At 43.9% G+C, this 27,093-nt stretch overlaps 1 protein-coding gene across 2 annotated transcripts in view; it reads right to left on the reverse strand.

The window, feature by feature from the left end:
• Positions 1–27,093, reverse strand: part of LOC125461441 (N-terminal EF-hand calcium-binding protein 1-like) — a 134,131-nt gene that overhangs the window by 57,029 nt on the left and 50,009 nt on the right. For both annotated transcript variants that reach the window (XM_048550228.2, XM_048550227.2), the window contains 3 exons: positions 10,902–10,926; positions 8,913–9,021; positions 4,371–4,396 (listed from right to left, as the gene is read on the reverse strand). In XM_048550228.2, the coding sequence (XP_048406185.1) occupies positions 4,371–4,396; positions 8,913–9,021; positions 10,902–10,926 (160 nt within the window). The remainder of the gene's footprint in view (positions 1–4,370; positions 4,397–8,912; positions 9,022–10,901; positions 10,927–27,093) is intronic.

Here is a 27,093-nt window from a genome sequence, read left to right on the forward strand (position 1 = left end):
ACTTCTACCAGAGAATACAAACATACAAATCCGGAGCAGGAATAGATCATTTGGCCCTTTAAACCTAACTCAATATTCATTAGGTAGTGATAATGCCGGTGTTGGACTGTGCTGAACAAAATCAGAAGTCACACGTTACCAGGTTTTAGTCCAACAGGTTTATTTGAAATCACAAGCTTTCAAAGAATAAAGAACAAAGAAAATTACAGCACAGGAACAGGCCCTTCGGCCCTCCAAGCCTGCGCCGATCGAGATCCTCTGTCTAATCCTGTCATCTATTTTCTAACGGTCTGTATCCCTTTGCTCCCTGCCCATCCATGTACCTGTCCAGAGACATCTTAAAAGACACTATCATGTCTGTGTCTACCACCTCCGCTGGCAACGCGTTCCAGCCGCCCACCACCCTCTGTGTAAAGAACTTTCCACGCATATCTCCCTTAAACTTTCCTCCTCTCACTTTGAACTCATGGCCTCTAGTAATTGAGTCCCTCACTCTGGGAAAATGCTTCTTGCTATCCACCCTCTCTATACCCCTCATGATTTTATAGACCTCAATCAGGTTCCCCCCTCAATCTCCGTCTTTCTAATGAAAGAGTGCTCCTTCATCAGACTTCACCTAACAAAGAAGCTACGTTCTAAAAACTTGCGATTTCAAATAAACCTGTTGGACAGTTCTGAGGAATGGTCACCGGACCCGAAACGTTAATTCTTTTTTCTCCTCCACAGATTCTGCCAGACCTGCTGAGCCTTTCCAGCAACTTGGTTTTTGTTCTGGTTGGACTATAACCTGGTAATGTGTGACTTCTGGCAATAAGATCATGGCGGATCTGTTTTTGTTTTCAATTTCACATTCCTATCCACTCCAGATAACCCTTGATGACCTGCCTAATAAGAACTTTTTCACCTCTGCCTTAAAAATATTCAATGATCTTTCCTCCACCAACTTCTGAGGCAGAGATCCAAAGGCACACAACCTTCTGAGGGAAAATAATTCTCCTTATCTTGCTCCTAAACGGGTGACCCCTAATGTTAAAATAGTGGGGCTTTTAGTTCTGAACTGAACTGCCAGGGGTGGTGATGGCCAAGTAGTATTATCGCTGGACTGTTAATCCAGAGAACAGACAACGCTCTGGGGACCCAGGTTTGAATCCTGCCATGACAAATGGTGGAATTTGAATTCAATAAATACCTGGAATCAAGAGCCTAATGATGACCATGAATCGATTGTTGATTGTCAGGAAAAAAAAACCATCTGGTTCACTAATGCCCTTTAGAGAAGGAAACTGCCATCCTTACCTGGTCTAGCCTACATGTGACTCCAGACCCACAGGTTGACTCTGAACTGCCTTCCTGAACTTCCTTGCAGTTGGCAGAAGGGCAATAAGTGCTGCCTAGCCAGTGGCGCCCTCATCCCATGAATGAATAAAGGGGGAAGGGAAATGAAATAAAGAAAAACAAGAGGAAACATCCATTCCACACACCTTGTCAAGACCATTGAGCATCTTAGGCACTTCAATCAATTTATCCCTTGCTCTTCTAAACTCCAGAAGAAATGAGCCCATTTGCCCAATCTTCCCTCATAAGACACCCACTCATTCCAGGTATCAATCTACTAAAGATCTTCTCCTCCATCACCAAAGCATAGGAAGGAAACCAAAATCGTGCACAGCATTCAAGATGTGGTCTCACTAATGCTCTGGATAACTGAAGCATGACACCCTTACTTTTATGTTTAATTCTTCTCATAATAAAGGTTGGCAGCCTATTACCCTTCCTGATTACATGCTGTACGTGCATACTAAACATTTGTTACTCATGGACTAATGAAGGCAACTCACCACCACTTTCTCAATGGACGGGTGACAAATGCTGGCTCTGCCAATGATGCCAATGTCCCACGAGTGAATAATCAAACACACAAGAGCTCCTTACTCTCTCTGTATCTCAGAAATCCACAATTAGTCTCTATTTAATAAACTCTTTTCTCATTCCTCCTGCCAAAGTGAACTTCACATTTCGCCACATTACACTTCAGCTGCTAGATCTTTTTCAGCTCCCTGAATCTATTGATATCCATCTGCAACTTCCTGATGTATTCATCACCACACCCTCTCTGACCTATCTCTTTCTAATGTGCGAATATAACAACCAAACGTTTTGCCTCATCTCAGTCATTGCTGTAAAATATAAAAATTTGAGGCCATAATACAGACTTCTACAGGTCTCTATCTGTCACATCCTCCAAATCAGGAAAAAAAACATTTATTATATACTCTGTGTTTTCTACAAACCAGCTAAGGTTCCACACATACTATTGTGTTAATAATAATATCAATATTAATAATATGCCATCCTCAAGCATATGGGATTGTCGATTACATTGGTGTTTTGGCAGTAAGTGCAGTTTGATCAGTAAGTGTTGAGGATTGGAAAGGGAACATCGGTGCCTACGTCCTGTGACGATCAGTGATATTCTAGGCACAGTGATAATGGGAACTGCAGATGCTGGAGAATCCGAGATGACAAAGTGTGGAGCTGGATGAACACAGCAGGCCAAGCAGCATCTCAGGAGCACAAAAGCTGACGTTTCGGGCCTAGACCCTTCATCAGAGAGGGGGATGGGGAGAGGGGACTGGAATAAATAGGGAGAGAGGGGGAGGCGGACCGAAGATGGAGAGAAAACAAGATAGGTGGAGAGGAGAGTATAGGTGAGGAGGTAGGGAGGGGATAGGTCAGTAGGGAAGATGGACAGGTCAAGGAGGCGGGATGAGGTGGCAGGTAGGAAATGGAGGTGCGGCTTGAGGTGGGAGGAAGGGTGAGAGGAAGAACAGGTTAGGGAAGCAGAGACAGGCTGAGCTGGTTTTGGGATGCAGTGGGGGGAGGGGATGAGCTGGGCTGGTTGTGGGATGAGGTGGGGGAAGGGGATGAGCTGGGCTGGTTGCATGATGCAGTGGGGGGGAGGGGAAAAACTGGGCTGGTTTTTTGATGCAATGGGGGGAGGGGAGATTTTGAAGCTTGTGAAGTCCACATTGATGCCATTGGGCTGCAGGGTTCCCAATTGGAATATGAGTTGTTGTTCCTGCAACCTTCGGGTGGCATCATTGTGGCAGTGCAGGAGGCCCATGATGGACATGTCATCTAGAGAATGGGAGGGGGAGTTGAAATGGTTCGCGACTGGGAAGTGCAGTAGTTTGTTGCGAACCGAGCGGAGGTGTTCTGCAAAGCGGTCCCCAAGCCTCCGCTTGGTTTCCCCAATGTAAAGGAAGCCACACCGGGTGCAATGGATACAATATACCACATTGGCAGATGTGCAGGTGAACATCTGCTTGATGTGGAAGGTCATTTTGGGGCCTGGGATGGGGGTGAAGGAGGAGGTGTGGGGGCAAGTGTAGCACTTCCTGCAGTTGCAAGTGAAGGTGCCGGGTGTGGTGGGGTTGGAGGGCAGTGTGGAGCGAACAAGGGAGTCACGGAGAGAGTGGTCTCTCCGGAAAGCAGACAGGGGAGGGGATGGAAAAATGTCTTGGGTGGTGGGGTCGGATTGTAGATGGCGGAAGTGTCGGAAGATGATACGTTGTATCCGGAGGTTGGTAGGGTGGTATGTGAGAACGAGGGGGATCCTCTGGGGGCGGTTGTGGCGGGGGCGGGGTGTGAGGGATATGTTGCGGGAAATACAGGAGACGCGGTCAAGGGCGTTCTCATCCACTGTGGGGGGAAAGTTGCGGTCCTTGAAGAACGTGGACATCTGGGATGTGCGGGAGTGGAATGCCTCATCCTAGGAGCAGATGTGGCTGAGGCAGAGGAATTGGGAATAGGGGATGGAATTTTTGCAGGAGGGTGGGTGGGAGGAAGTGTAATCTAGGTAGCTGTGGGAGTCAGTGGGCTTGAAATGGACATCAGTTTCTAGCTGGTTACATATTCTTGGCACATTTGTTTTTACAAATGGAACAAAGAATCTAAATCTACTTCAATGAGAGGGATTGACCTCAACAAGAGATTGACAAGAGAAAACCAAGGGAAGGGCTGGCTCACATTCTCTGCCATTGTCTGCACTTCACACCATCAGCAGCCTCCTGGCAACTGAGGCACGACATTGCTCAATGTGCCCCCAACAAAACAGCCAGGAGCTTTGTCTATCTTTACAGTCGAAGAATCAGATTTGACAGAAACAGTGCAGATTAACTGAGTACACGATGGAATCTCTTCGAAGAATGAGGAATCTGAAGGTTGTTAAAATGGATATGTATACAAGTTATTGCTGTGACAGTTCCCCGGCGATTAACCCAGCCACATTTCATTGGAAAAGGCAGAGAAAGCTCAGCATTAAAAAGAAATGGCAGGACAGGAAAGGGGCAATGATATTATTGACTTACCACATAGCTCCTCTGTGTCCAAGTTGCTGTTTCAAGGAGAAAGTCAAATTGGATTACAATGATGCCTTTGGCAAAGGCTATTAAAAGGATCAAATAATAAATATTAATCACAAGCATCTCATATTAAATGGCACAAGCTAGGAGCCGTCAACCAACCAATTTCAGCTTCATATCTTCAGTCTGAGATCATTAGGTGTGACTGATCGTGACTTTTACCAGTTATTGATAAAATTAGAGAGTCTGGTCATGAGCTGATTGTAGTCCTGGACTAGTAACCCGTAGAAGACCCGCAGGATCTGATCCCCTAGACTATCCTACCATGGAATACAGCAGCAAAGGAGGCTGGTTTGCTCAGTTGGATGGATGGCTGGTTTGTGACACCAACAGATTGGGGTCAATTCCTACACTGAGTGAGGTTACCATGAAGGACTCCCCTTCTCAATCTCTCCCCTTGTGTGAGCCATGATGACACCCCGCCTCCTCGGTTAAACTACCACCATTGCCTCTCGCTAATGAGGGAGTCCCTATGACAGCGTAAGCCTGTGGTGACTGCACTTTGTTTCGAACAATAAGCACTGAAACAAGAGTAGGCCATGCAGCCCCTGAGCTCTGTTTCACTATTCAGAGTGAGATCTCGGGTGACTCATAGTTTATCTAACAAAATCCAATCAAACCCAGTTTTAAATATTTCAGGGGAATTCCAGATTTCCATCAAACTTTATGAGAAGCAAAGCTTCCTCATTTTGCTCCTGAATTGTCTATTTCTGAGGTTTCTGAGTCTCTTCGTTCTGGACTCCCTCACAGATGGTGCTTTTAGCGAGACACGCCACAATTTATGGTTCTAAAAGCATAAAGTCAACCAGTTGGGATTGATTTTTTTTATTGCAAAAACATACTTTATTCATTAAAAGAATCTTTATCAATATTCACAAAGATACTAAAGCAGTTCTGTACGGTCCATGTATCAAAACAAAAGAACAAACACTGTAATTTGACATTCCTGCAGTTGCAAAAATCAAAGGCATTTCTTACTCATGCAGGGCACTACTTAGAGACACTGAGACAACAAGAACGTCTGATCATTGAACACACTCTCGTTAGAGGGGAGGTGGACCTTAGACGGTGGTCTTTCCCCACTGCAGCATGGCAGCAGCTGCCCCAAGCTTTACCATGTCCCTGAGCAAAGTAGCCCTGGACTGAGATTGATTATGCTAACAGTGACACAACATCAGAGCAAATCAAAGGCCACATTTTCACCCTGTCTAATCTGCTTTCCACTGAGGGTCACTGAACAACTGCTCCAGTGCTACAATTGGTGTAGAGGATTTTCACACAGTACATTTTCTTCCATGAGTATTGGCAGTTGTAGTCTGGACTCTGGACAGGTGACCCATCAGTTTTGGGCTGTCAACCTAATGTCTAAAGTGATTAATGCAAATTTCCGTATAGAGAATCAGTTTATTTGGGCTTTGGCTCATGTTACCAAGCAGCTTCTCGACAACAAAAACCTAAACTCATTTCACATCTGTGGCATAGTTAAACATCCCAGGCACTTTCACAGGCGTTTTATTAAACAGAAATAGTTTCCAGAGTCACACAAGAAGATCAGGTCTGAGGAAAAGTCTTTAAGGAGTAAAATGAGAGCGATCAACAGAGTTTGAAGAAGGGGAACTCTAGAGCTTAAGGCTCAAGCACCAGAAAGAGTGGCACCCAAGCTTGCAGTATAAAAATCAGGGACACTAGAATCTGTCAGGGAGGAGGGTAGGGATCTCAGAGTGTTATAAGCTGGAGGAGGTCAAAGTGATATGGAAGGGCTTAGACCAGAAGGGGATATGTAAACCAGCATGAGATTTTTCAAAATGAAGTGTGCCAGTCAAGGAGACAAAGCAACAGGTTTTAAAATCATTTAAAATTGTGACTCTGGAGTAAAAGGATACTCATTCTCGACAGCTGTCAGTGAATAAACCGAAAACTGAAAGAAGAAGCTGTGGTAAAGCAGTAATATCACTGGACGTTTTCTAAATTCACTCATGGGAGGAGTGCGTCTCTGGCTGGCCTACATGGAGAAGGCTGGAGAAACTCAGCACCTGTGAAGAAAAAAAAAGGACAAGAGGCAGCACAGTGGCTCGGTGGTGAGCACTGCTGTCTCTCGGCGCCAGGGACCTGGGTTCAATACCACCCTCAGGCAACTGTCTATGTGGAGTTTGCATATTCACCCGGGTCTGTGTGGGTTTCTTCCAGATGCTCTGGTTTCCTCCCCCAGTCCAAAGATGCGCAGGATTGCGTGGACTGGCCATGCTAAGTTGCCCAGCAGGTAAGGTGGATTAGCCATAGGAAATGCAGGGTTACAGGGATGGGTTTGGGTAGGATGCTCTTTGGAGGGGTGGTGTAGCCTAGATGGGGTGAATGGCCTGCTTCCACACTATAGGGATTCTGTGAAAAACAGTTAATGTTTTGAATCTGTGTTAATCTTCAAAACTGTTCCTAAGACACACCGCTTGGAGAAAAGAAAATTCCTTCTCATCTGCATCTCTAATTGGCACCCCTAAATTCTGAGAGCAGTCCCTCTGGTCCTAGACTCTCCCATGAAGGGAAACATCCTCTCAGCATATACCCTGTCAAGCTCCTCAGGAATCCTACATGTTTCAATGAGATTACCTGTCATTCTTCTAAACTCCAGTGAGTAGAGTCCTGACCTGTTTAATGTTTGTTCATAATTCTTCCATCCCAGGGATCATCATTGTGAACCTTTTCTGAATTTCTAATGAGTCATTTGTTTTTGATTCAAATCAACAGCCCCTCAAGGTGAAAACCAGTTGCTGCTTCAGGCCATGAGCAGCTGCAGCATTCACCAGTAGAGCGCTGTCTAAACCTGACCTTTCTGCAACGATAATGAGCCGATTTTCAGCTATACCTTCAATTATACATCTCCCTATTTGTTTCATGTATGGAACAGTAGCCACGTTACTTCATCTCATTTCACAGATTGCCTGCTGCATTCAAAAATCTAGTGGTTTCTTAGTTATAATAGTTGAAGCCAACTGAAAAGTAGTTAATGTCTGAATTCATGAAGGTCATGGTAACTCTGATCAAACATCAAGTGATGCCAGCCTGCCTCAGGGCCATTGCTGAGTACGAGCCAGTTCCATGGCAAAGGTAAGAGACTGACAGGATTGATTTGTGTTGCAGCAGAGAATGTTGCTAGATTTGATGCCAAAGGCAGCTATTAGCTCTTCCATTTTTACGCTTGTTTTCGCATAAGCCATGTTTTTAGCGACTGTCACTTTCTGGAAGACTTAGAAGGTCATACAAATGTACTAATAAGAAACAAGAGGAGCTCACTTGGCCCTTTAACTGTGTTCTGCCATTCAACAGGTGGCTGAACTGATTTTAGCCTCAACCCTACATTCTTGCATATCCCCGATAATCTTTCACCCACTTGGTCATCAAGAATATAACTACCACTGCCTTAAAAATTTGTGCATCTACTGGTTTTTGAAGGAGGGAATTCCAAAGACTCACAATGCTCCAACAAAGAAAATGTTTCCTCATCTCTGTCTTAAATGGACAACCCTTTATCTTCTGAGACAGTAGGAACTGCCGGTGCTGGAGAATCTGAGGTAACAAGGTGTAGAGCTGGATGAACGCAGCAGGCCAAGCGGCATCACAGGAGCAGGAAAGCTGGCTTCACAGTGGAGTTAAAACTCATTCAGAGATAGTAGGAACTGCCGATGCTGGAGAATCTAAGATAATCTGCTCCTCTAATGCTGCCTGTCTTGCTGTGTTCATCCAGCTCTACACCTTATTAATCCTTTATTTTTAACCAGTCACCCCAAATTCTAGATTCTCCCACAAGAGGAAACATCCTTTCCACATCTACCCCGTCAAGGCCCTTCAAGATCTCACGTGTTTGAATTAAGTCAACTCAGACTCTTCAAAACTCCAGCCTGTGTCTAGCCTTTCCTTATAAGCCAGTCTGCTCTGTCCAGCTGTTATAGAGGTAGTTTATCTCCCTTGCTATTTTGCATGTTTCTTATCACAAGTGGATGAAGGTGTTCGGTCTGTCTGTCAATCAGGCTGGGAGAGCCTCAAATAACTCACCCAAGTGGGAGGAGCTCTACTGGCCTCTGATGCTGAGGCAAAAAGAAGTAAAATAATTCTCTCCTTACCAGCAAACAAAACCGTAATTTTAAATGTGAAACTTCAGCATCCAACAACACTTTCAAAATCCAAATATCCAGACATGTGGAAACAAACTGGAGTACTTAGATAACAAAGTGTGGGGCTGGATGAACACAGCAGGCCAAGCAGCATCTCAGGAGCACAAAAGCTGATGTTTCGGGCCTAGACCCTTCATCTGATGCTGCTTGGCCTGCTGTGTTCATCCAGCTCCACACCTTGTGATCTGGCACTATAAAGCAGTTTTGGTTATCCTGTGTTATGAAGTGTATTGTATAAATTCTTTGTTTCTTCTCTGAGGAAGAACATATCCCTTTTCACCACATTACTGACACCAATTTAACTAACAAAAGTGGTACCTACTCCGTGCGGTGCTTATCAATCTTGACAAACAGCTCCCGTAACTCAGCAGTGCTCAGGACTCCATCTGCAAAGTAGGCCTTAAACTCATCAAAGGATAATTTACCATCATCTGTAAGGAGGAGACAAATCAGTCCATAACATTAACCAGAAATGTAGTAAATTTTACAACTATTTAAAGGACCTTTTAAAGGACAGGATTGGGTGTGCAAGAATGAAGGTGGACAGAGACAATAGAGGCAGTCAAGATGCTAGTGAGCCCCAGATTAGCCAGGCCTCATTTCTGACAACATTTCCTAATTCCTGTTACCCATCATTACTAGGACCTTAGGTGGAAAAAGACCTAGACCAGGGGTATGATGGCAATGCTCACCACTGGTCAACCAACTCATATAGTCACCGAGTCTTACAGCAGAGAAATAGACCCTTCAGTCCAATTCATCCATGCTGACCAAGTTGAGTTCGTGGTCAAATGCAACAAGATCTGGACAAGATCCAGGTTTGGTCAGACAAGTGGCAAGGAACATTCATATCACACAATTAAGAGAGAATCTAACCACCACCCCTTGACATCCAATGATGTTACCATCACTGAATCCCCCACTATCAACAACCTGGGTGTTACCATTGACCAGAATCTCAACAGGGCTAACTATATAAACACAGAAGCACAACAGCAGGTCAGAGATTAGGAATACTCACCTCCTGTCCACCACCTACTTGGCACAAGTCAGGAGTGAGATGGAATACCCCCCACTTGCCTGGATGGGAGCAGCCCCCAACAACACTCAAGAAGCTTGATACCACCCAGGACAAAGCAGCCCACTTTATTGGCTCAAACATCCACTCCCTCCACCACCAATGTTCAGTAGCAGTGGCATGTGCTGTCTACAAGAAACGCTGCATAAACATCCTTAGAGAGCACCTACAAAACCCACAACCACTTCAATCTAAAAGGGCAAGGGCAGCCTATACAGCAGAACAGTACTATCAGCAAGTTCCACTCCAAGGCACTTTCCATCGCTGTCCCTTCAGTGTCACTGGGTCAAAATCCTGCCCTCCCCAAGGGCATTATGGGTCAACCAATAGCACATGAACTGCAGTGGCTCAAGAAGGCAGCTTACCACCATCTTCTCAAGGGAAACTAGGGATGGAAAATAAATGTTGGCTTGGTGGTTAGCACTGCTGCCTCACAGTGCCAGTGACCTGGTTTCAATTCCACCCTCAGGCAACTGTCTGTGTGGAGTTTGCACATTCTCCCCGTGTCTGCACGGGGTTTCCTCCGGGTGCTCCGGTTTCCTCCCACAGTCCAAAGACATGCAAATTAGTTGGATTGGCCATGCTAAATTGCCCCATAGTGTCCAGAGTTATGCAGATTAGGTGAATTAGCCATGGAAAATGCAGGTTTACAGGGATAGAGTGTCTGGGTGGGATGTTCTTTTGAGGGGCAATATGGACTCAATGAGCCAAATGACCTGCTTCCACACTTTGGAGACTCTCTGATTCTAAGTGAGGAAACAGAGGGGATTCCAGAGGAACTCGAGACTTTCTTGTGAGACCTAGACACTCACACCAACACCTGGTCCACAAACGTACAATGAAAAAACTCTTAAAAGCAAACTTGTGTTTTGCTCCTCTCACACTCACTTGCTGGAAAACGAAGTTCAGGTTGAGACCCAGAGTGGGAAATGGTTGGCCTCATGTTAACTGACTTAGCTGCTCAGAATCCACGGGGTTTTGAAATTACAACCAAGATCTCTGTAGCGTTTTCCCTATAATTCAGATTACTCAGTCAGAGTGTCATACATAAAGCCCAATAGGGCTCTATTGTATTTGACTCTTACCTGCCTTTAAAATGGGCTTGGAAAACCATTCAAGTGAGTGCTCTTAGGGGTGTATATTAAGTGGAGTTCTTGTTAGTGAAGCTGACTTCTCATAAGTGCACAAAACAGTACCACAGACAGAAACTGCAAAATCATATCACTGACTCACCATTCTTGTCTGCTCTTCGAAAAATCTGTAAACCAAGAAGATTAAAAAGCAAACATTAATGTTATTCTATCGGTAGAGTACCTTCAGGAAGATTATAAAAATAAACACAGTATAATTTCTAACTTTGTCTTCACAGAGCAATGAAGCTACCTTGAGATGTTGCATTCTGTTACATCACGCTCAGAAAGTAAAATTGTGAAAAGCAGTGACAATTTGTGGTCAACTCCCTTGTGAGAAAGTAGCAAACAGAGATAACCAAATGCATCACAAAAAGAGCTGGATTGACAGGAGGAGGCCATAATGTTCCTAGTCCTGGGCCAGTAGGTCAGGGTTCAAGTCCCATATGATCCTGTACATGTCACAATGTGTCTGAACAGGATGATTTAAAATATCAATAGATATGGATGCAACATCATGAAGAGGGGAAGCAGGATTTCTGACTTGCTCTGACTCATAGAAAAATCCTCTGTTGAATTAAGTCTGGGTTCAAAAACATGGTTGAAACTAATATCCTGGACTTCCTTTCAGCATGGCTGAAGGAGAGGGGGAAGTGGACAGAGAGAACAGATTTGCAAGACAGTATTGTAAAGTCTTCTCTGTAGTTTTCCACATCCATTAAGGGACTGGATAACTGATCCCAACTAGTTATAGCAGACATGATCTGTTCAAATGACAAGGCTTCAGAGATTAAGGGAAGCTTCCTGAGTGCACTATTTTTTAACTTTATCATGGACGTTGGAAGTTGTTTTTGTTGCAGCTGGAAAATCTGGAGGGAAGCGCAGCCTCACCTTTTTTTTTAATCTTTATTTTGCTCTTAATGCTGATACAAGGGTTCAGAAGTAGCTCACAAAGCAACTATGCAGATGGTTGGTGTCTGTGCTCAAGGGAATATAGACCTGAAAGGATAACAGGTCACAGATAATAGTCCATACTTTCAAACTGTTGCCTCCAATTCCTGGTCACAGTATGAGGTCCATTCCAGGGACCTGGGGATAAAATCTAGGCCAAGGGTCCAATGTGGTACTGAGCGAGCTGCCATCATTTGGAAGAGATGTTCAACTATCTAATGTGAATGGTCCCTATGGGACTAATCAGAGAGCAGGAGAGTTTTCTCTGGTGTCCTGGCCAATATTTATCCCTCAATTGACACCACTGAAACTATTGCATTATTCTAATAAAGGGTCACTAGACTCCAAGTTTTTTTCACTATAAATGCTGCCAGACCTGCCGAGTCTCTCCACCAATTTCTGTTTTTGCTTCAGATTTCCAACGTTCTTGGTTCTTTATTTTAAGCATATTATTTATTGCTGCTTGCTGTGTGCAAATGGCCTGCTGCATTCCTAACATGATAATTACTGACTCTTCTGATGATGGTGAACATGGACCACTGATAATCAACTTGCACCATTTGTTCAAATACCCCAGACCTTTCTGGAGTGAAGTGACTTGAAAAAAAAACTGACTGAAAATGACTACAGTGATCATCTGGCCAGGTTGTGCGAAGCTGACCTGAAATTAATGTTGCCAAAGGCACTGAAATTCAAAAGTATACCTCCAAATCGATTCATATTTTTCTGGAAGTTGAACATTTGGATGAAAGTTGCCTGCAGAAAACCCAGCTTGAAAAAAACTATTGAAATTAGACTCAGGAATATCCACTGAACTGTATTTTAATAGTTGCTTTTGAGTAGAGTCATAGAGTTGTATAGCTTGAAAACAGACCATTTGTTCCAGCTCTTCCATGCTGACCAGATTTCCTAAATTAATCTAGTCCCATTTGCCAGTATTTGGCCCATATCCCTATAGTCATGTAACCATCCAGATGGTTTTTAAATGATGTAATTGTACCAGCCTCCATCACTTCCTCTGGCAGCTCTTTCCATACACGCACCACCCTCTGCGTGAAAAAGTTGCCCCTTAGATCCCTTTTTAAATCTTTCCCTTCACACCTTTAACCTATGGCCTCTGGTTTCCTACCCTGGGGAAAAGACCTTGGCTGTTCACCCTATCCATGTCCATCGTGATTTGAATGGATTTATAAGCAAGAACTGGAAAACATTTAATGAGAGGGCATAGGTGTAAGGTGTGAAGAGAAAGATTTAAAAGGGGATCTGAGGGGAAACTTTGTCACCCAGAGGGTGGTGCGTGTATGGAACAAGCTGCCAGAGGAAGTGGTGGAGGCTGGTACAATTACAACATTTAAAAGGCATCTGGATGGATACATGAGTAGGGAGAGTTTGAAGGGATATGGGCCAAATGCTGGCAAATGGGAGTAGATTAATTTAGGATATCTGGTCAGCATGGAAGAGTTGGGCCAAAGGATCTGTTTTCTGAAGAAGGGTCTATGCCGGAAACATCAGCCTTCCTGCTCCTCTGTTGCTGCTTGGCCTGCTGTGTTCATCCAGCTCTACACCTTGTTATCTCAGATTCTCCAGCGTCTGCAGTTCCTACTGTCTCTGTAATCTCTCTCTTTGTTTCTCCCAAACTGAATGAGGGCTCTCAGTAAAAAAGACAACTTGGAAAAATAACCATTCTCTGAAAATGCAAAACTCCTGAACAATCATGGCAATAGCTGAACAGTCAGAACTCAGGTCATTTTCAAACTTTCGGATTCTAAGAACATTAAACTGGCAAGTAACATTCACACCACACAAGTGCCAGGCAATGATCATCTGCAATAAGAGAGAATATTACCATCGACCCTTGACAATCAATGACATTGCATTCACTGAATTCCTATAATCAGTATCCTGGTGGTTACCATTGATCAAAAGTTGAACTGATCCAGCCTTATAAATACTAGAGCTACAACAGCTGCTGAGTAACCCACCCCCTGACTCCCTGGAGGCTGTTCAGCATGTACTAGCCGCAAGTCAGGAGTGTGATGGAATGCTCCCCACTTGCCTGGATGGGTGCAGCTCCAACAACATTCAAGAAGCTTGACACCATCCAGGCCAAAGCAACACATTTTATTGCCAGCACATTCACAAACATTCACTCCTTCCAGCACCAACATCAGCAGCAGAAATGTGTACAACTTACAAGGCACAACACAGAAATTCACCAAGGCTCCTGAGACAGCACCTTCCCACCCCGTGACCACCTCCATCTAAATGGAAAAGGGCAACAGATAATGGGAATGCCACAATCTACAAGCTCCTCCTCAAGCCACACAGACTTGAAAATATATTGTTGTTCCTTCAGCATCACTGGGTCAAAATCCTGAAACTCCCTCCCTATTGGCATTGTAGATCTACCGATAGCACTTGAACTGCAGTGGTTCAAGGAGGCAGCTCACAGTCACCTTCTCATGGCAATCTTAAAGGCAATAAATGCTGGCCCAAACAGCAATGCTCATATTCTATAAATCATTTTATTTAAATTGCATTTACCTTCTTTTCTATATTAAATACCTACCATCTCCCTTTGCTTTTAAGCTTATTACTTGTGTTTTGTGTGAATGTGTTTAATGTCACATTTTTATTATTTTCTCCTCAGGGTTAGAGGGTAATAAAATTCCTTGTTCTATCACTCAAGAAAATCTTTTAATTTGGCTTTGTCACTTTGATCTAATTAATTACCCTTTAATTGAAGTGCGATAGCATGTTAAAAATGCAATAGAAATAAGTGTTGTGACAGAGAGGGAGTTCAAGCAAGGAGAATCAATTCCCCTCCTCTCTTGGTCATGACATCAACCTTCAAAAGGCTACTTAACTTACTGTAAAGTGATGAGCGAAGGTGCTAGAGAAATGCAAGTTCGACTTATGTTATTTGCACACAAATTTGGATCACAAATACATTTTCATGTCTTACTGTGGTGAGCTCCTAACTCAAATCTAATGAATTCATCACATTTGCACAGTGTTAGGCCACATTACCAGGATACTCCTGAAGGATCTGATGAAATTCCAAGAGTAATGCTTTCACAGAGCTGCTCTGGCTCATAGCCAACCTCAAATGAATGCACTGAATCCCAATTCAATCTGCATAGGGCAACAATATTCATTCAACATCAAATGTCTCACTGAGAAGCAATTTGCCTCGTAAGACAGTTTTAAGGTTGAATCAATTTCAATTCATCTAGTAAAAAATGTTTCCCTTTGAAAACTCATTGGCAAAATTATACTACACATCGTGCATAATTCTTAAATGGCTGCCATAACAACCACAAGAGCTTGCCTGTTTGTTGGGTACTTATAAGAGGCTTGGATGCAGGGATTATGTAAAAGAAAGGTCAAGCAGATTGGGCCTGTAGAAATTGGACTCTAGAAAAATGTAAAGTATATCTTACACCTTATTGAAAAATAACCCTTTCTTTTGTCCATGTTGGAGGAAAGGAATGTTAGTGGATGTGGTGCAACAAAAGAACATAAGAACTAGGAGCATTTCCATCTAGAAGGACAAGAGCAGCAGATACATGGGAACATCACCACCTTCAAGTTCCCCTACAAGCCACTCACCATGCTGACTTGGAAATACATTACCATTCCTGTACTGTCACTGGATCAAAATCCTGGAATTCTCTCCCTAACAGCATTGTCGGCCCACCCACTGCAAATGGACAGCACCACAACCTTCTCAAGGCCCACTAGGGACACTCAATAAATCCTGGCCCAGCCAGCAACACCCACATCCCATGAGTGATCTTTTAAAAAAGTTATACTGGACATTAAGTAATTTCAAGGCAGAAGTAGATAGATGCTTGTTGGGCAGAGGAACATAGGATTGTCGGGAGTAGATGGGGCTATAGAATTTGGAACTCAAACAGATGATTTTATTGAATGATGGAGCAGGCCTCAGGGGCAAAAAGCTAACTTTTGCTCCTATTTTTGTACATTCAAATGCTCATATGTACTAATGGATAACAATGCGATTTCAGTCCTGCAGCTGCTCATTCAGACTGCTTGGACCATCTTATTGCTCAAAGCTTCTGTGAAGTCTGAAACGCTGTGCAGTGAAGCCAGCAAGAACTCATTCCACGTCACCAATTGTTGCTTTAGACAGTCTTCTGTAACTAACATTCTAACAGCTTCTTGCAGTGTTGGTTACCAGGGCAACCACGGTGGCTTATTGCTGCGCTCCTTACTGTCAGTGTCTTTTGTGCTTTATCCTCGTACCAAGTCAGCTATCCACACCACCGCCCCCCCCCACCCTATTTCGGATAAGCAACATCTCTATTTCAAAGCTCTCCCTCTTGTTTTCAGATCTCTCCATTGCCTTTTCTTTCCCTATCTGTAATCCCTTGCAGTCCTTCACCCTCCAAGGTCTCACTACTTCTTCAATCGTGGCCCCTTGAACATCCTTAATCTTAATCCTTCTAACATTTTTGCCGTGATTTGGAGCACTACAAATGCCTCCTTAAGCTGTCCCTTCTCTCTCCTGCTCTCAATCACCCCTGAGTACTTAACTCATGCTTTTGGCCATTTAACATGTCTCTTTATGTGCCTGTGTGTGAAAATTCTATTCGACAGCCCACCCAATCTTGGATGTTTGAATATGTTTGAGGTTTTGTTATTTATACTATGGGATTGTAACATATAATTTGATCTCGTGAATAATCCTGCCCCATTCTTTCAGTTCTAGGAATCATGTTTTTGCGTATATTCGGGTAAGGTGATCTCCACTCTTCGGGCACTACATGCTGCACTGGCATTAGGCAGCAGTCTCCATTTTCTACCTCATTCGTGGGTTTTTTCTTCATCATCATCAGTGGTTTCTTGCTGACTCTTTTGGACTCTCAGGGTGAGTCTGAAGGTGGCTGTACAGACCCAAGCAGCTACCACAGGCTCTGTTACACTTGGGACAGGTGGTGGTCATGGGAAGGGGGTGGGTTTTCACCTGGCTTCCATTGTTTTTCCCCAATGACAAGTCTCGAAATGCTCGACCCCTTTCCAGCTGCTCCTCCTCCACTTTGGACAGTCTTGGGCCAGTTAATCCCAGGTGTCGGTGGGAATGCTGCGCTCTGCCAGTGAAACCCTGAGGATGTCCCTCTGTCCACCTGGGGCTGGCCTGTCGTTTCGGAGCTGGGAGTAGAGCACCTCTTTGGGGTCCGTCTTGTGGATGATGTGCCCTGGTCATCGCAGCTGATCAAGGGCGGTCAGTGCTTCGATGCTGGGGATGTTAGCCTGGTTCAGGACACTGGTGTTGGTGCATCTTTCTTCCCAGTGGATTCGCAGGATCTGGCACGAGCAGCATCGGTGCTATCACTCCAATGTCATAAGGTGTCTTTCCTTGTCAGTGACCAGCAAGCAGTCAACACACACAGGGGAGACACTCTGCAACACCTCAGTACACTCCTCCATCACTCCTATCTCTTCATCGCTCTCCCACAACACCTTCCCCTGTCATTGCAAAACAGTAACACTTGTTCATTCCTCTCCTGCCTCCTCACTGTCAAAGGCTCCAAATGTACCTTCCACATGAAGCAGCATGTTACTTGTTTCAGGTTTCAAGTCCAAAGACCCTTCCTCAGAACAGTTCTGAAGAGGGGTCACTCAACCCGAAACGTTAACTCTGATTTCTCTCCACAGATGCCACCAGACCTGCTGAGCTTTTCCAGCAACTTCTGCTTAAGTTTTGGATGTTTCTTGATGTGTCATGTTGACTTTAACCCCAGCAGAATGGACCCATTTTATCCTTTTTACACCTTCATTTGCACCCATTTTATGGATCTAGCACTCCTTGTGACCATTAACACTCCCTTTGGCCCTTGCTCTGGTCACCCTCACAATCTGTGCCACTCATTCTTCCTCTTCCATGAATAGCATAAATATCACAATTTTTCAGCTCCTTTCAGTTGTGAAAAAGTTATATCGAACTCAAGGCATTGACTCAGATTCTGTCTTCACTGCTGCTCCCAAACCTGCTGAGTTTCTCTCACTGATTCAGATTCACCAGATTACTCATACAGTAACATAGCCAGTTCTGAGGAAGGGTCACCGGACCCCAAATGTTAACTCTGATTTTTTTTCTTCACAGATGCTGCCTGACCTGCTGAGCTTTTCCAGCAACTTCTGTTTTTGTTCTCTAGCAAGTTCTGTTTTCAGCTTCATTCTTACACTCTTTAATTCTTTATCTCCTTAAAAGCTGAACTCAAGCTAACAAACTACTACGGTGAGATCTGAACTCACCAGATTACTGACACAGCAACATAACCACCATACGAGCACAGAAATTTTCCAATTTTTCATTGTGGTAAATGTTCACGTCTCCTAAACTAAAAGCAATCACTTTGTATTAAGTTGATTCAATTAATCTAATTCACTGCTTTAAACCTATGCCACTCTCAATGTTGTTAATTAATTTTGAGTAAAATGTTATTGCTGTTGTCAGATGATAAAAAAAATGTTAATATGCAATATAAAATGAGTTGTTAAACTTGATTGATGGATTATAATTCATGTGGCTTTTTTTACTTTGGGCACTGCCATTTATTCCAACGTTAGAGGAGTCTATTTGCATTAAAATGTCATTACTCTGAAACATTTTTTGTGGAGTTTAACAATTTACTGTTTTCCGACAGTACGAGCCACCAGCTGCATAGTCCCTCATATTCACTCTTAGCACAACAAACAGTGGAGGTCTGTACGTGACTGAGTATTCAATCAAGCCTGTGTGAGGTGGTCCTGAGGGTGCTGAACAGCCAAGTCTCCTGAGTGGGCAAGAGCAGGATGGGATGTCACATTCTGTTCCCTGCAGAAATCTGACAGTTCTCGTGAATGGGGCATCTCTCGAAAACTGTTGTAGCTTTACGAAAAGGCACAGCAAAGACTTTACTGATGCCATAAGTAGGAATTGTGCCAGCTTTATGGTGAGAGATGAGAACAACTTCAAGAAAATTCCCAGACCTGATATTCTTTTAGGTGCACTGGGGAACTCCATTGTTGTTACAGCCCTGAATCCTAAAAGAAGAACTTGCATGTATTTAGCACCTGTCACAATCTCTGAACAGTTCTTTGTAGCCAACAAAATGTCGTCACTATTGCTACATAGGAAATAGCATGGCACAGGGAGTCCCAAAGAATGAAAGGTGATAGTGACCACATAAACTGTCTAGTGAAATTGATTGAGGGTTGAATATTGACCAGGACACTGGGGAAAACTCACCTGCTCTTATTCAAGTAAGATTCTTTTAATTCAACCTGAGAGGGCCCCTTTGAACATCTCAGCTGAAAGACCGCGCGACCAACTGGACAGTATGTGATCCCCCACCCCACGACTGGCACTGGAGCAGTAGACAGGTTTTGTCCTGAATCCACCAGCATCTCGTTCAAAGATGAAACTGCCACCCATAGCAACCACAAGGATTAAACCTAATCTGGTGCACTTATATATTAAATAGTCATTACTATCCACCTCTTGCCCCAAACCACCGAGTGCAAATATCATGTTGATGATTGTTAATTTCACTTATAGCGTGGAGCTCCTTCAAGCAGCCTTCAGAACAAATGTCTCTCTTTCCTTTCTCTATTCACAGGATATGGGCACCACCAACTATGGTAGCATTTACTGCCTGTCCTTAATTACCCAGAGGGCAGTTAAGAGTTAACCGCAGACCAGGCAAGGACAACAGTTTCCCTAAACAATCAGTGAACCAGATTGTTTCTTCCCCCCAACAACCATCATCATTAGACAACCCTAAATCCCAAGTTTTTAATGAATTCAAATTTCAACATCTGTTACGACAGGATTTGAACCTGGGTGCCCAGAATATTAGTTGAATTTCTGGACTAACGGTCTAGCAATAATACCACTGGGCCATCACCTTCCCATCTCTGCCTGGGATGGTTCAGTGGTCATCACTGCTGCCTCACAGTGTTAGGGACCTGGGTTCGATTCTACTCTTGGGTAACTGTCTGTGCGGAGTTTGCAGATTCTCCCTGTGTCTGCGTGGCTTTCCTCCCACAGTCCAAAGATGTGCAAGTTACAGTGGATTGGCCATGCTAAATTGCCCTATAATGCCCAGGGATGTACAGGACAGGTGGATTTGCCTTGGGGAATGCAAGTTTACAGGGACAGGTTGGGGATGGTCCAGGGTGAGATGCTCTTTGATGTGTCAGTGTGAACTCGCTGGACCAAACAGTCTGTTTTCACACTGTAGGGATTTCATGAATCTTGTTAAGATTCACAGTGTGATGCCTGAAGCTGGGAATAAAATGAAAGGATGCCATAGCTCCAACCTTTAACTCCCAGATGCTTGGCTGTTAACACATTGATCACAATTCTTTCTTTAAAAGAATGATCTCCATCCCAACGGCTCAAAGGTGATAGACTGAAACCTGACAGGCCATATTGCCTTTCTTGCAACTTACATCAGATTCACTCCTTGATATGTACTGCTTGGATTTAATCTTTAATGTCTTTGTTAAGATATGCCATATTATTGATGTAGAAATGCTGGGACTCCTTGTAGGGTGAGGAAAAACAATAAAAAGAAAAAATACAATAGGGACCATAATGGTTCTGCATTCCCATCCCAATTTCCTGCCTTACTTTGAGTGGGAGATTGTGGAAACCCTTGCTTTTGCCCTGTCTCAGAACAACATCAGTCAAAATTAAACATACTTGTGCAAACAAAGAACGGTGTCAATGTGTTTCTATGCAGGAACAAAGAACAAAGAACAAAGAAAATTACAGCACAGGAACAGGCCCTTCGGCCCTCCAAGCCTGCACCGATCAAGATCCTCTGTCTAACCTGTCATCTATTTTCCAACGGTCTGTGTCCATTTGCTCCCTGCCCATCCATGTACCTGTCCAGATATATCTTAAAAGACGCTAACGTGTCTGCGTCTACCACCTCTGCTGTCAACGCATTCCAGGCACCCACCACCCTCTGTGTAAAGAACTTTCCACGCATATCTCCCTTAAACTTTCCTCCTTTCACTTTAAAGTCATGACACCTAGTAATTGAGACCCCCACTCTGGGAAAAAGGAAGTTCAATGTCAGTTTAAAATAGACGATCTACCCATTAGATCACTACACTCAGCCCAATATTTGACCTGGGTCTGAAGGAATACCCAAAGTCACCAAGTCAAATACAAATGTCTTTTGTGAATGTGTTCAAATACGGTTTGTCAGTAAATCTATTCAGTTTCAGCCATATTTTTCAAAAGATTAATCAACTTGACTTGTGCAAAGCAGAGCATCTCTTCAAAACTTTAAGAAAAGATTTTCAGTCCAGTAAGTGCCTGAAGATAGTGGGAAATGGAAATGAATTTAACTTTTATTATAGTTTAGCTCAGTAGTTGCAAACTCTGTTACATGAAGAATTAACAGGTAGTGCATAAGCAACAACATTCTCTTTCATGTGGTACTGAACGGGACACACAGAGTAATAAGTTGGCCAAGATCAGTTAGAGGGAAATGTGTGCCAAAGTGCTTGATAGCTAATGAAGTACGTCACTCCAAAATGTTATAATACAGTGCCGAGAGGAGCCAATTTGGGCACATTAACCTCCAGGAAAGAACAATGTTAAAATAAAATGCGGAGGGATACAGTTTAAAAATAAGAAGCCATAAGACAAATGAATAGAAGTACATCATTCAACCCATTGAGCCATTCAATGAAATCATGGCTGATCTGATCATTCTTAAAAATAAAACCAACTGCAGATGCACACAATCACAGGAAAAAAGTGGGAAGTGCTGGACAAACTCAGCAGGTCTGACTGCATCTATGAAACAAAAATCTTCATTCTGAAGGAGAGTCACTGGACTTAAAACATTAACTCTGTTTCTCCGTCCATTGATGCTGACAGACCTCCTGAGTTTCTCCAACAATTTCTGTTTTTGTGTGCTTCTGATCATCCTCAACTCTCCTTTATTGCTTATCCACGTAACCCATGACTTCCTGACTCATTAAATAGCCATCTATTTCAGCCTTGGATACTCCTAACAACCCAGTCTCTACATCTCTTTGTGGGAAAGAATTCCACAGATTCACTCTCCCCAGAAAAGATTTTTGATAGACAAGACAGTCAAGAGTATGGGAGTTATTAAGACAGTAGGTAGATTGGCCATACTAATTTGTCTGTAGTATCCAGAGATGTGCAGTCTAGGTGGGTTAGCCATGGGAAATGTAGGTTTACAGCGTAGGATAGGGGCTGGATTTGGGTGGGATGCTCTTCAGAGGGTTGGTGCAGATCTCGATGGGCTGAATGACCTCTTTCTGCACTGTAAGGATTCTATGATTCTAAAGTGGATTGCGACCACATGCTGATGAGCTGATCCTATTGAATTCTCAACCAGGCTTAAAGGGTCAAGTTGTCTACTCATGCTCCTAAGTGGCCCTGTGATAATGACCAGAGAAAAACTGCATTTTGCTGATGTTGGCTGTGAGATAACCATTGGCTGAGTTTGAAAGATGAATGATAACAAAGAGAACAAGGGCATGGAGGACAATAGCTGGTAATTCTTTCAGCCCTGGGACAATATCAATTTAGTCAGCAATTTCAGTAAATTTATTTACTCTGGAGACTGGAAGCCAAAGCATTGAGCAAAATAGTAAAGAAACTAAAGAAGCTAACATTCACTCGATTCCTGGTCTGTTCACTGTCCCATAGTCTTAAGGCATAGTGTAAATTGGAGAAATATAATCAGTTTGTCCATTAATAGTATTAGATGAATTTTCAATTAGCAAAGATAAATTAATTGCTTCAGACTGCCCTGAATGGCCCAATATAAATGCAAACCTTACCTTCAAAATCGCCAATGCAAGCTCTCCTTCCATTTTGGAGGAATCTCTCTTTTCAAACTCACCTTTTACACGAGACCATTCAAGGTCAGGGAAGTGTTCTTTGGCCTGTGAAAGCCAGCTCTCTGACACCTTAATTCTCCAGTCTAGTCCCACTTTTTCGAATTCAATTAACAAGCCGCAATTATTCCAGACATTTATCACTCTCTTGCTGGGCTTAGCCTCTATTTCACATGGCAATACTTAGCAGTAAGTAGTAACAGCACTGCTGTCAACAAATGTATTGGAGGCAGGGTCAAACTCATAACTGGGCTCTGAACAAACAGAGTTTATTCAGTAAGTGGATAGAGTGTATGTTATAGGAAACACAGTTTACTTACCTAGCAAACATCAAACAGTGTCCATTCAAACCAAGATTCTGTACTGCAGTGAACAATGTATGATGCAAACACGATGGAGAGTTTCCTGATAGAATTATTTCCCTATTATGATGGAAATTAATCGAGTAATCTCTGACATGTACTGGAGTGCAGTCTCCAGGGATTTCCCATTCATAGAATCCCTGAAGTGTGGAAGCAGGCTATTTGGCCTATTGAGTCCACACCACCCCTCTGAAGAGCATCCCAGCAGAAGCAAAACCCTCCACCTTATTCCTGCATTTCCCATGGCTAATCCACCCAGCCTGCACATCTTTGGACTGTGGGGGGGGGGGTGGAAACTGGAGCACCCAGAGGAAACCCACACAGACACAGGGAGACTGCGCAAACTCCATACAATCACCTGTGGATGGAAGTGAACTGGGGACCCTGGTACTGTGAGGCAGCAGGGCTAACCACTGAGCCACCATGCCACGCCATTCCAGGCTGTTTTTGCAGAGCTAGGCTTGCGAGGGGGCACAGGCAGAGCAGATAGCCAATCAAGAAAAACAAATGGCCACCAACCAAGGCTGACTGGAATTTTCCAGATGGCCTTCATGCCCTCAGTCAAGGTCATGACCTACTGCCTCCCAGTGACAGACATAGGGGCCACCAAGACTTGGCCATTGCGGCCATTCTTAAATTTAGAAATTGTGAAGGCTGTTGAAAGGGCACCTGAGAGGCAGGTGCCCTCCCGCTCCCCCTGCTACATCTCTGACCCGAAATAACAGGCAGCAGCTCATTCCATGCCTACTGGGCCTTGAGCTTCGAGATGTCACACATCCTCTGGGCCTGGATGGTCAAGTCTCCGTAAATGACTGACAGGAGATTGCTTTCGTGCACGGTGACCGCTCAGGGCCCCGTGAATATCAGGGACCTTATTCAAAAGCTCAAATCCTGCCCATGTTGCCACTTGATCCAGCCTAAATACACTTCCTAATTTTCTACTTCACTCTCCATATCTCAGCAATACCCAAGACAGCAAAAGCACCCAATCATCGTTGTTAACATGAAGTCTCCCTTCCCTTTCTCAAATGTGACAACTTTTGCAAATGTGACAACTTCATATGGCACTGACATCAAGACAAAGAGAGATATTGCATTTAGTGTTGAAAATAGCTGAGCTGATCCTAGCCTTTTATTGTGCCTTTATCGTCTCTTGTGAGAGTTATTTATAGAGACCAATGAATGTGAATTGCAGATTTCAACCTCAAAATTTCAGAGCCTCAGAGCTGCTGAACGGAACAAATTCCAATCTTTACCATTTATTAATCATTCATATTGCCACAGAGATGCAAACAGAGTTGAACACTGACACATGTATTTCTTGTTCTCAGCTGATTACTGATCGAGACAGTAATTAACCTCCATGTCCAGCGCGTAGATTTTTGCCATTTTCAATTCGCCATAGAATTCCAAATGCAATTGAAAGCTCCTGAAATAAACATGAGATCCACTTTCTACACAGGTTAAGTGACTCGTAGCGTTAAGGGATGCATCATTCAGATCCGCTCTGAAATCAGGCCATTCCCCACAAGGTCTGCATCAAGCGGGCCCCAAGACCTCTGGAAAAGTTGGAATTCAGGAGATTCAAGAGCAGGGTTCTCCCTGCATGGGTCCCTTATGATTTCAGGGGCTCGAGCCAAGAATCAAACTCCCGGTGTACTCTGAGAAAAGAAGAATACCAATGGATGCTGGAGATCTGACATGAAAGCAGAACGTGATGGAGAATCTCACCAGATTAGGCAGTATCTTTGGAAAGTGAAACACAGTCATGATTTCAAGTCCGATATGATTATTTGTCAGGACACTTATTGGACTCAAAGCATTTAGTCTGTTTCTTAGTCCTTCTTAAATTCACTCACAGGTTATGGTCTTTTTTTTTATTCCCTTGTGGGATATAGGAGCCGCTGGTTGGGCCCAGCATTTATTGCCCATCCCTAGTTGCCCTTGAGAAGGTGGTAGTGAGCTGCTTCCTTGAACTGCTGCAGTCCATGTGCTGTTCATAGACCCACAATTCACTCAGAGAGGGAACTGCAGGATTTTGACCCAGCGACAGTGAAGGAATGGTGATGTATTTCCAGGTCAGGATGGTGCGTGGCTTGGAGGGGAACATGCAGGCAGTGGAGTTCCCATGTATCTGCTGCCTTTGTCTTTTGGGATGGAAGTGGTCATGGGTTTGGAAGGTATGAAGTAGCTTTGGTGAATTTCTGCAGTGCATCTTGTACATGGTACTCTGCTGCTACTGAGCATCGGTGGTGGAGGAAGTGAATGTTTGTAGATGTGGTGCCAATCTAGCGGGCTGCTTTGTCCTGGATGGTTTCAGGCTGGTTGAGTGTTGTTCGAGCTGCACTTATCTAGGCAAGTGGGAGTAGAGTATAGAGTCAAAGAGCTGTTCAGCAAGGAAACAGACACTTCAGTCCAACTCGTCCATGCTGACCAGACATCCTAAATTAATCTAGTCCCATTTGCCAGCGTTTGGCCATTACCCTTCTAAACTCTTCCTATTCATACACCCATCCAGATGCCTTTTATATGTTGTAATTGTATCAGCCCCCACCACTTCCACAGCAGCTCATTCCATACACACACCATCCTTTATGTGAAAAACTTGCCCCTTAGGGCCCTTTTAAATATTTCCCTTCTCACCTTAAACCTATACCCTCCAATTTTGCACTCCCCCAATCTGGGGAAAAGACCCTGGCTATTCAACCTATTCATGCCCCTCATGATTTTACAAACTTCTGTAAGGTCACCCCTCAGCCTCCAATGCTCCAGGGAAAATAGCCCCAGCCTATTCAGCCTCTCCCTATAACTCAAACCCTCCAACCCTGGCAACATCCTTGTAAATCTTTTCTGCACCCTTTCAAGTTTCACATTTTTTCCTTTAGCAGGAAGACTGGGATTGAACACAGTATTCCAAAATTAGCTTAACCAATGTGCTGTACAGCCACAACATGACCTCCAAACTCATGTACTCAATGAACCGACCAATAATGGCAAGCATACCAAACACCTTCTTCATTGTCCTTTCCACCTGGGACTCCACTTTCAAGGAAGTATGAACCTGCACTCCAAGGTCTCTTTGTTCAGCAACAGTCCCCAGGACCTTACCATTGAGTATATAAGTCCTGCCCTGATTTGCTTTTCCAAAATGCAGAGCACCTCACATTTATCTAAATAAAACTCATCTGCCAGTCCTCAACCCATTGGCTCATCTGACCAAGACCCCATTGTACTCTGAAGTAACCTTCTTCACTGTCCACTCCACCTCCAATTTTGGTGTCATCTGCAAACCTACTAACCATACCACTTACGTTCACATCCAAATCATTTATAAAAATGACAAAAAGCAGTGGACCCAGCACCAATCCCTGTGGACAATCGCTGGTCTCAGGACTCTACTCGGAAAAGCAACCCACCACAATCACTCTCTGTCCCATACTTTTCAGCCAATGTTATGTCCAAATGGCTAGGTTTCCCTGTTTTCCAATGTGATCTAACCTTGCTAACCAGTTTACATCCCACTTCTGATGTGTGCCTTGCAGATGGTGGACAGGCTTTCGAGAGTCAGGAGTTGAGTTATTTGCTGCAACATTACTAGCCTCGGACCTGTTCTTGTAACCACTGCATTGATATGGTTAGTGCAGTTGAGTTTCAGGTCAGCGGTAGCCCAAAGGATGTGGATAGTGGGAGATTTAGTCATGGTAATGTCAGTAAATATGAAGGGGTAGTTGTTAGATTCTCTCTTATTGGCGACGGTTATTACCTTGCGTTCGAGTCGGCTGAACTGCATTTCTTGTTCCACCGATGCTGTCAGACTTCCAACTTGCGCACTTTTTGGTTTTTCTTCTGGTGAATTCTGCGGCGACTAACTCACCTCCTGTCAATTTCCTGCCTACTATCTCCAAGGTACACATCAGGACTGTGATGCCTACTTTCTATTTGCTTGGATGGGCACAGCCCCAACAACACTCAGGAAGCTTGACACCATCCAGGACAAAGCAGTCCATTTGACTGACACCAGATTCCCCCATCTTCAAAATTTACCCCTTCACCTCCGACACACAGTGGTAGCTTGTG

This window comes from Stegostoma tigrinum, chromosome 19, assembly GCF_030684315.1.
Source record: "Stegostoma tigrinum isolate sSteTig4 chromosome 19, sSteTig4.hap1, whole genome shotgun sequence".
Lineage (NCBI taxonomy): Eukaryota > Metazoa > Chordata > Chondrichthyes > Orectolobiformes > Stegostomatidae > Stegostoma > Stegostoma tigrinum.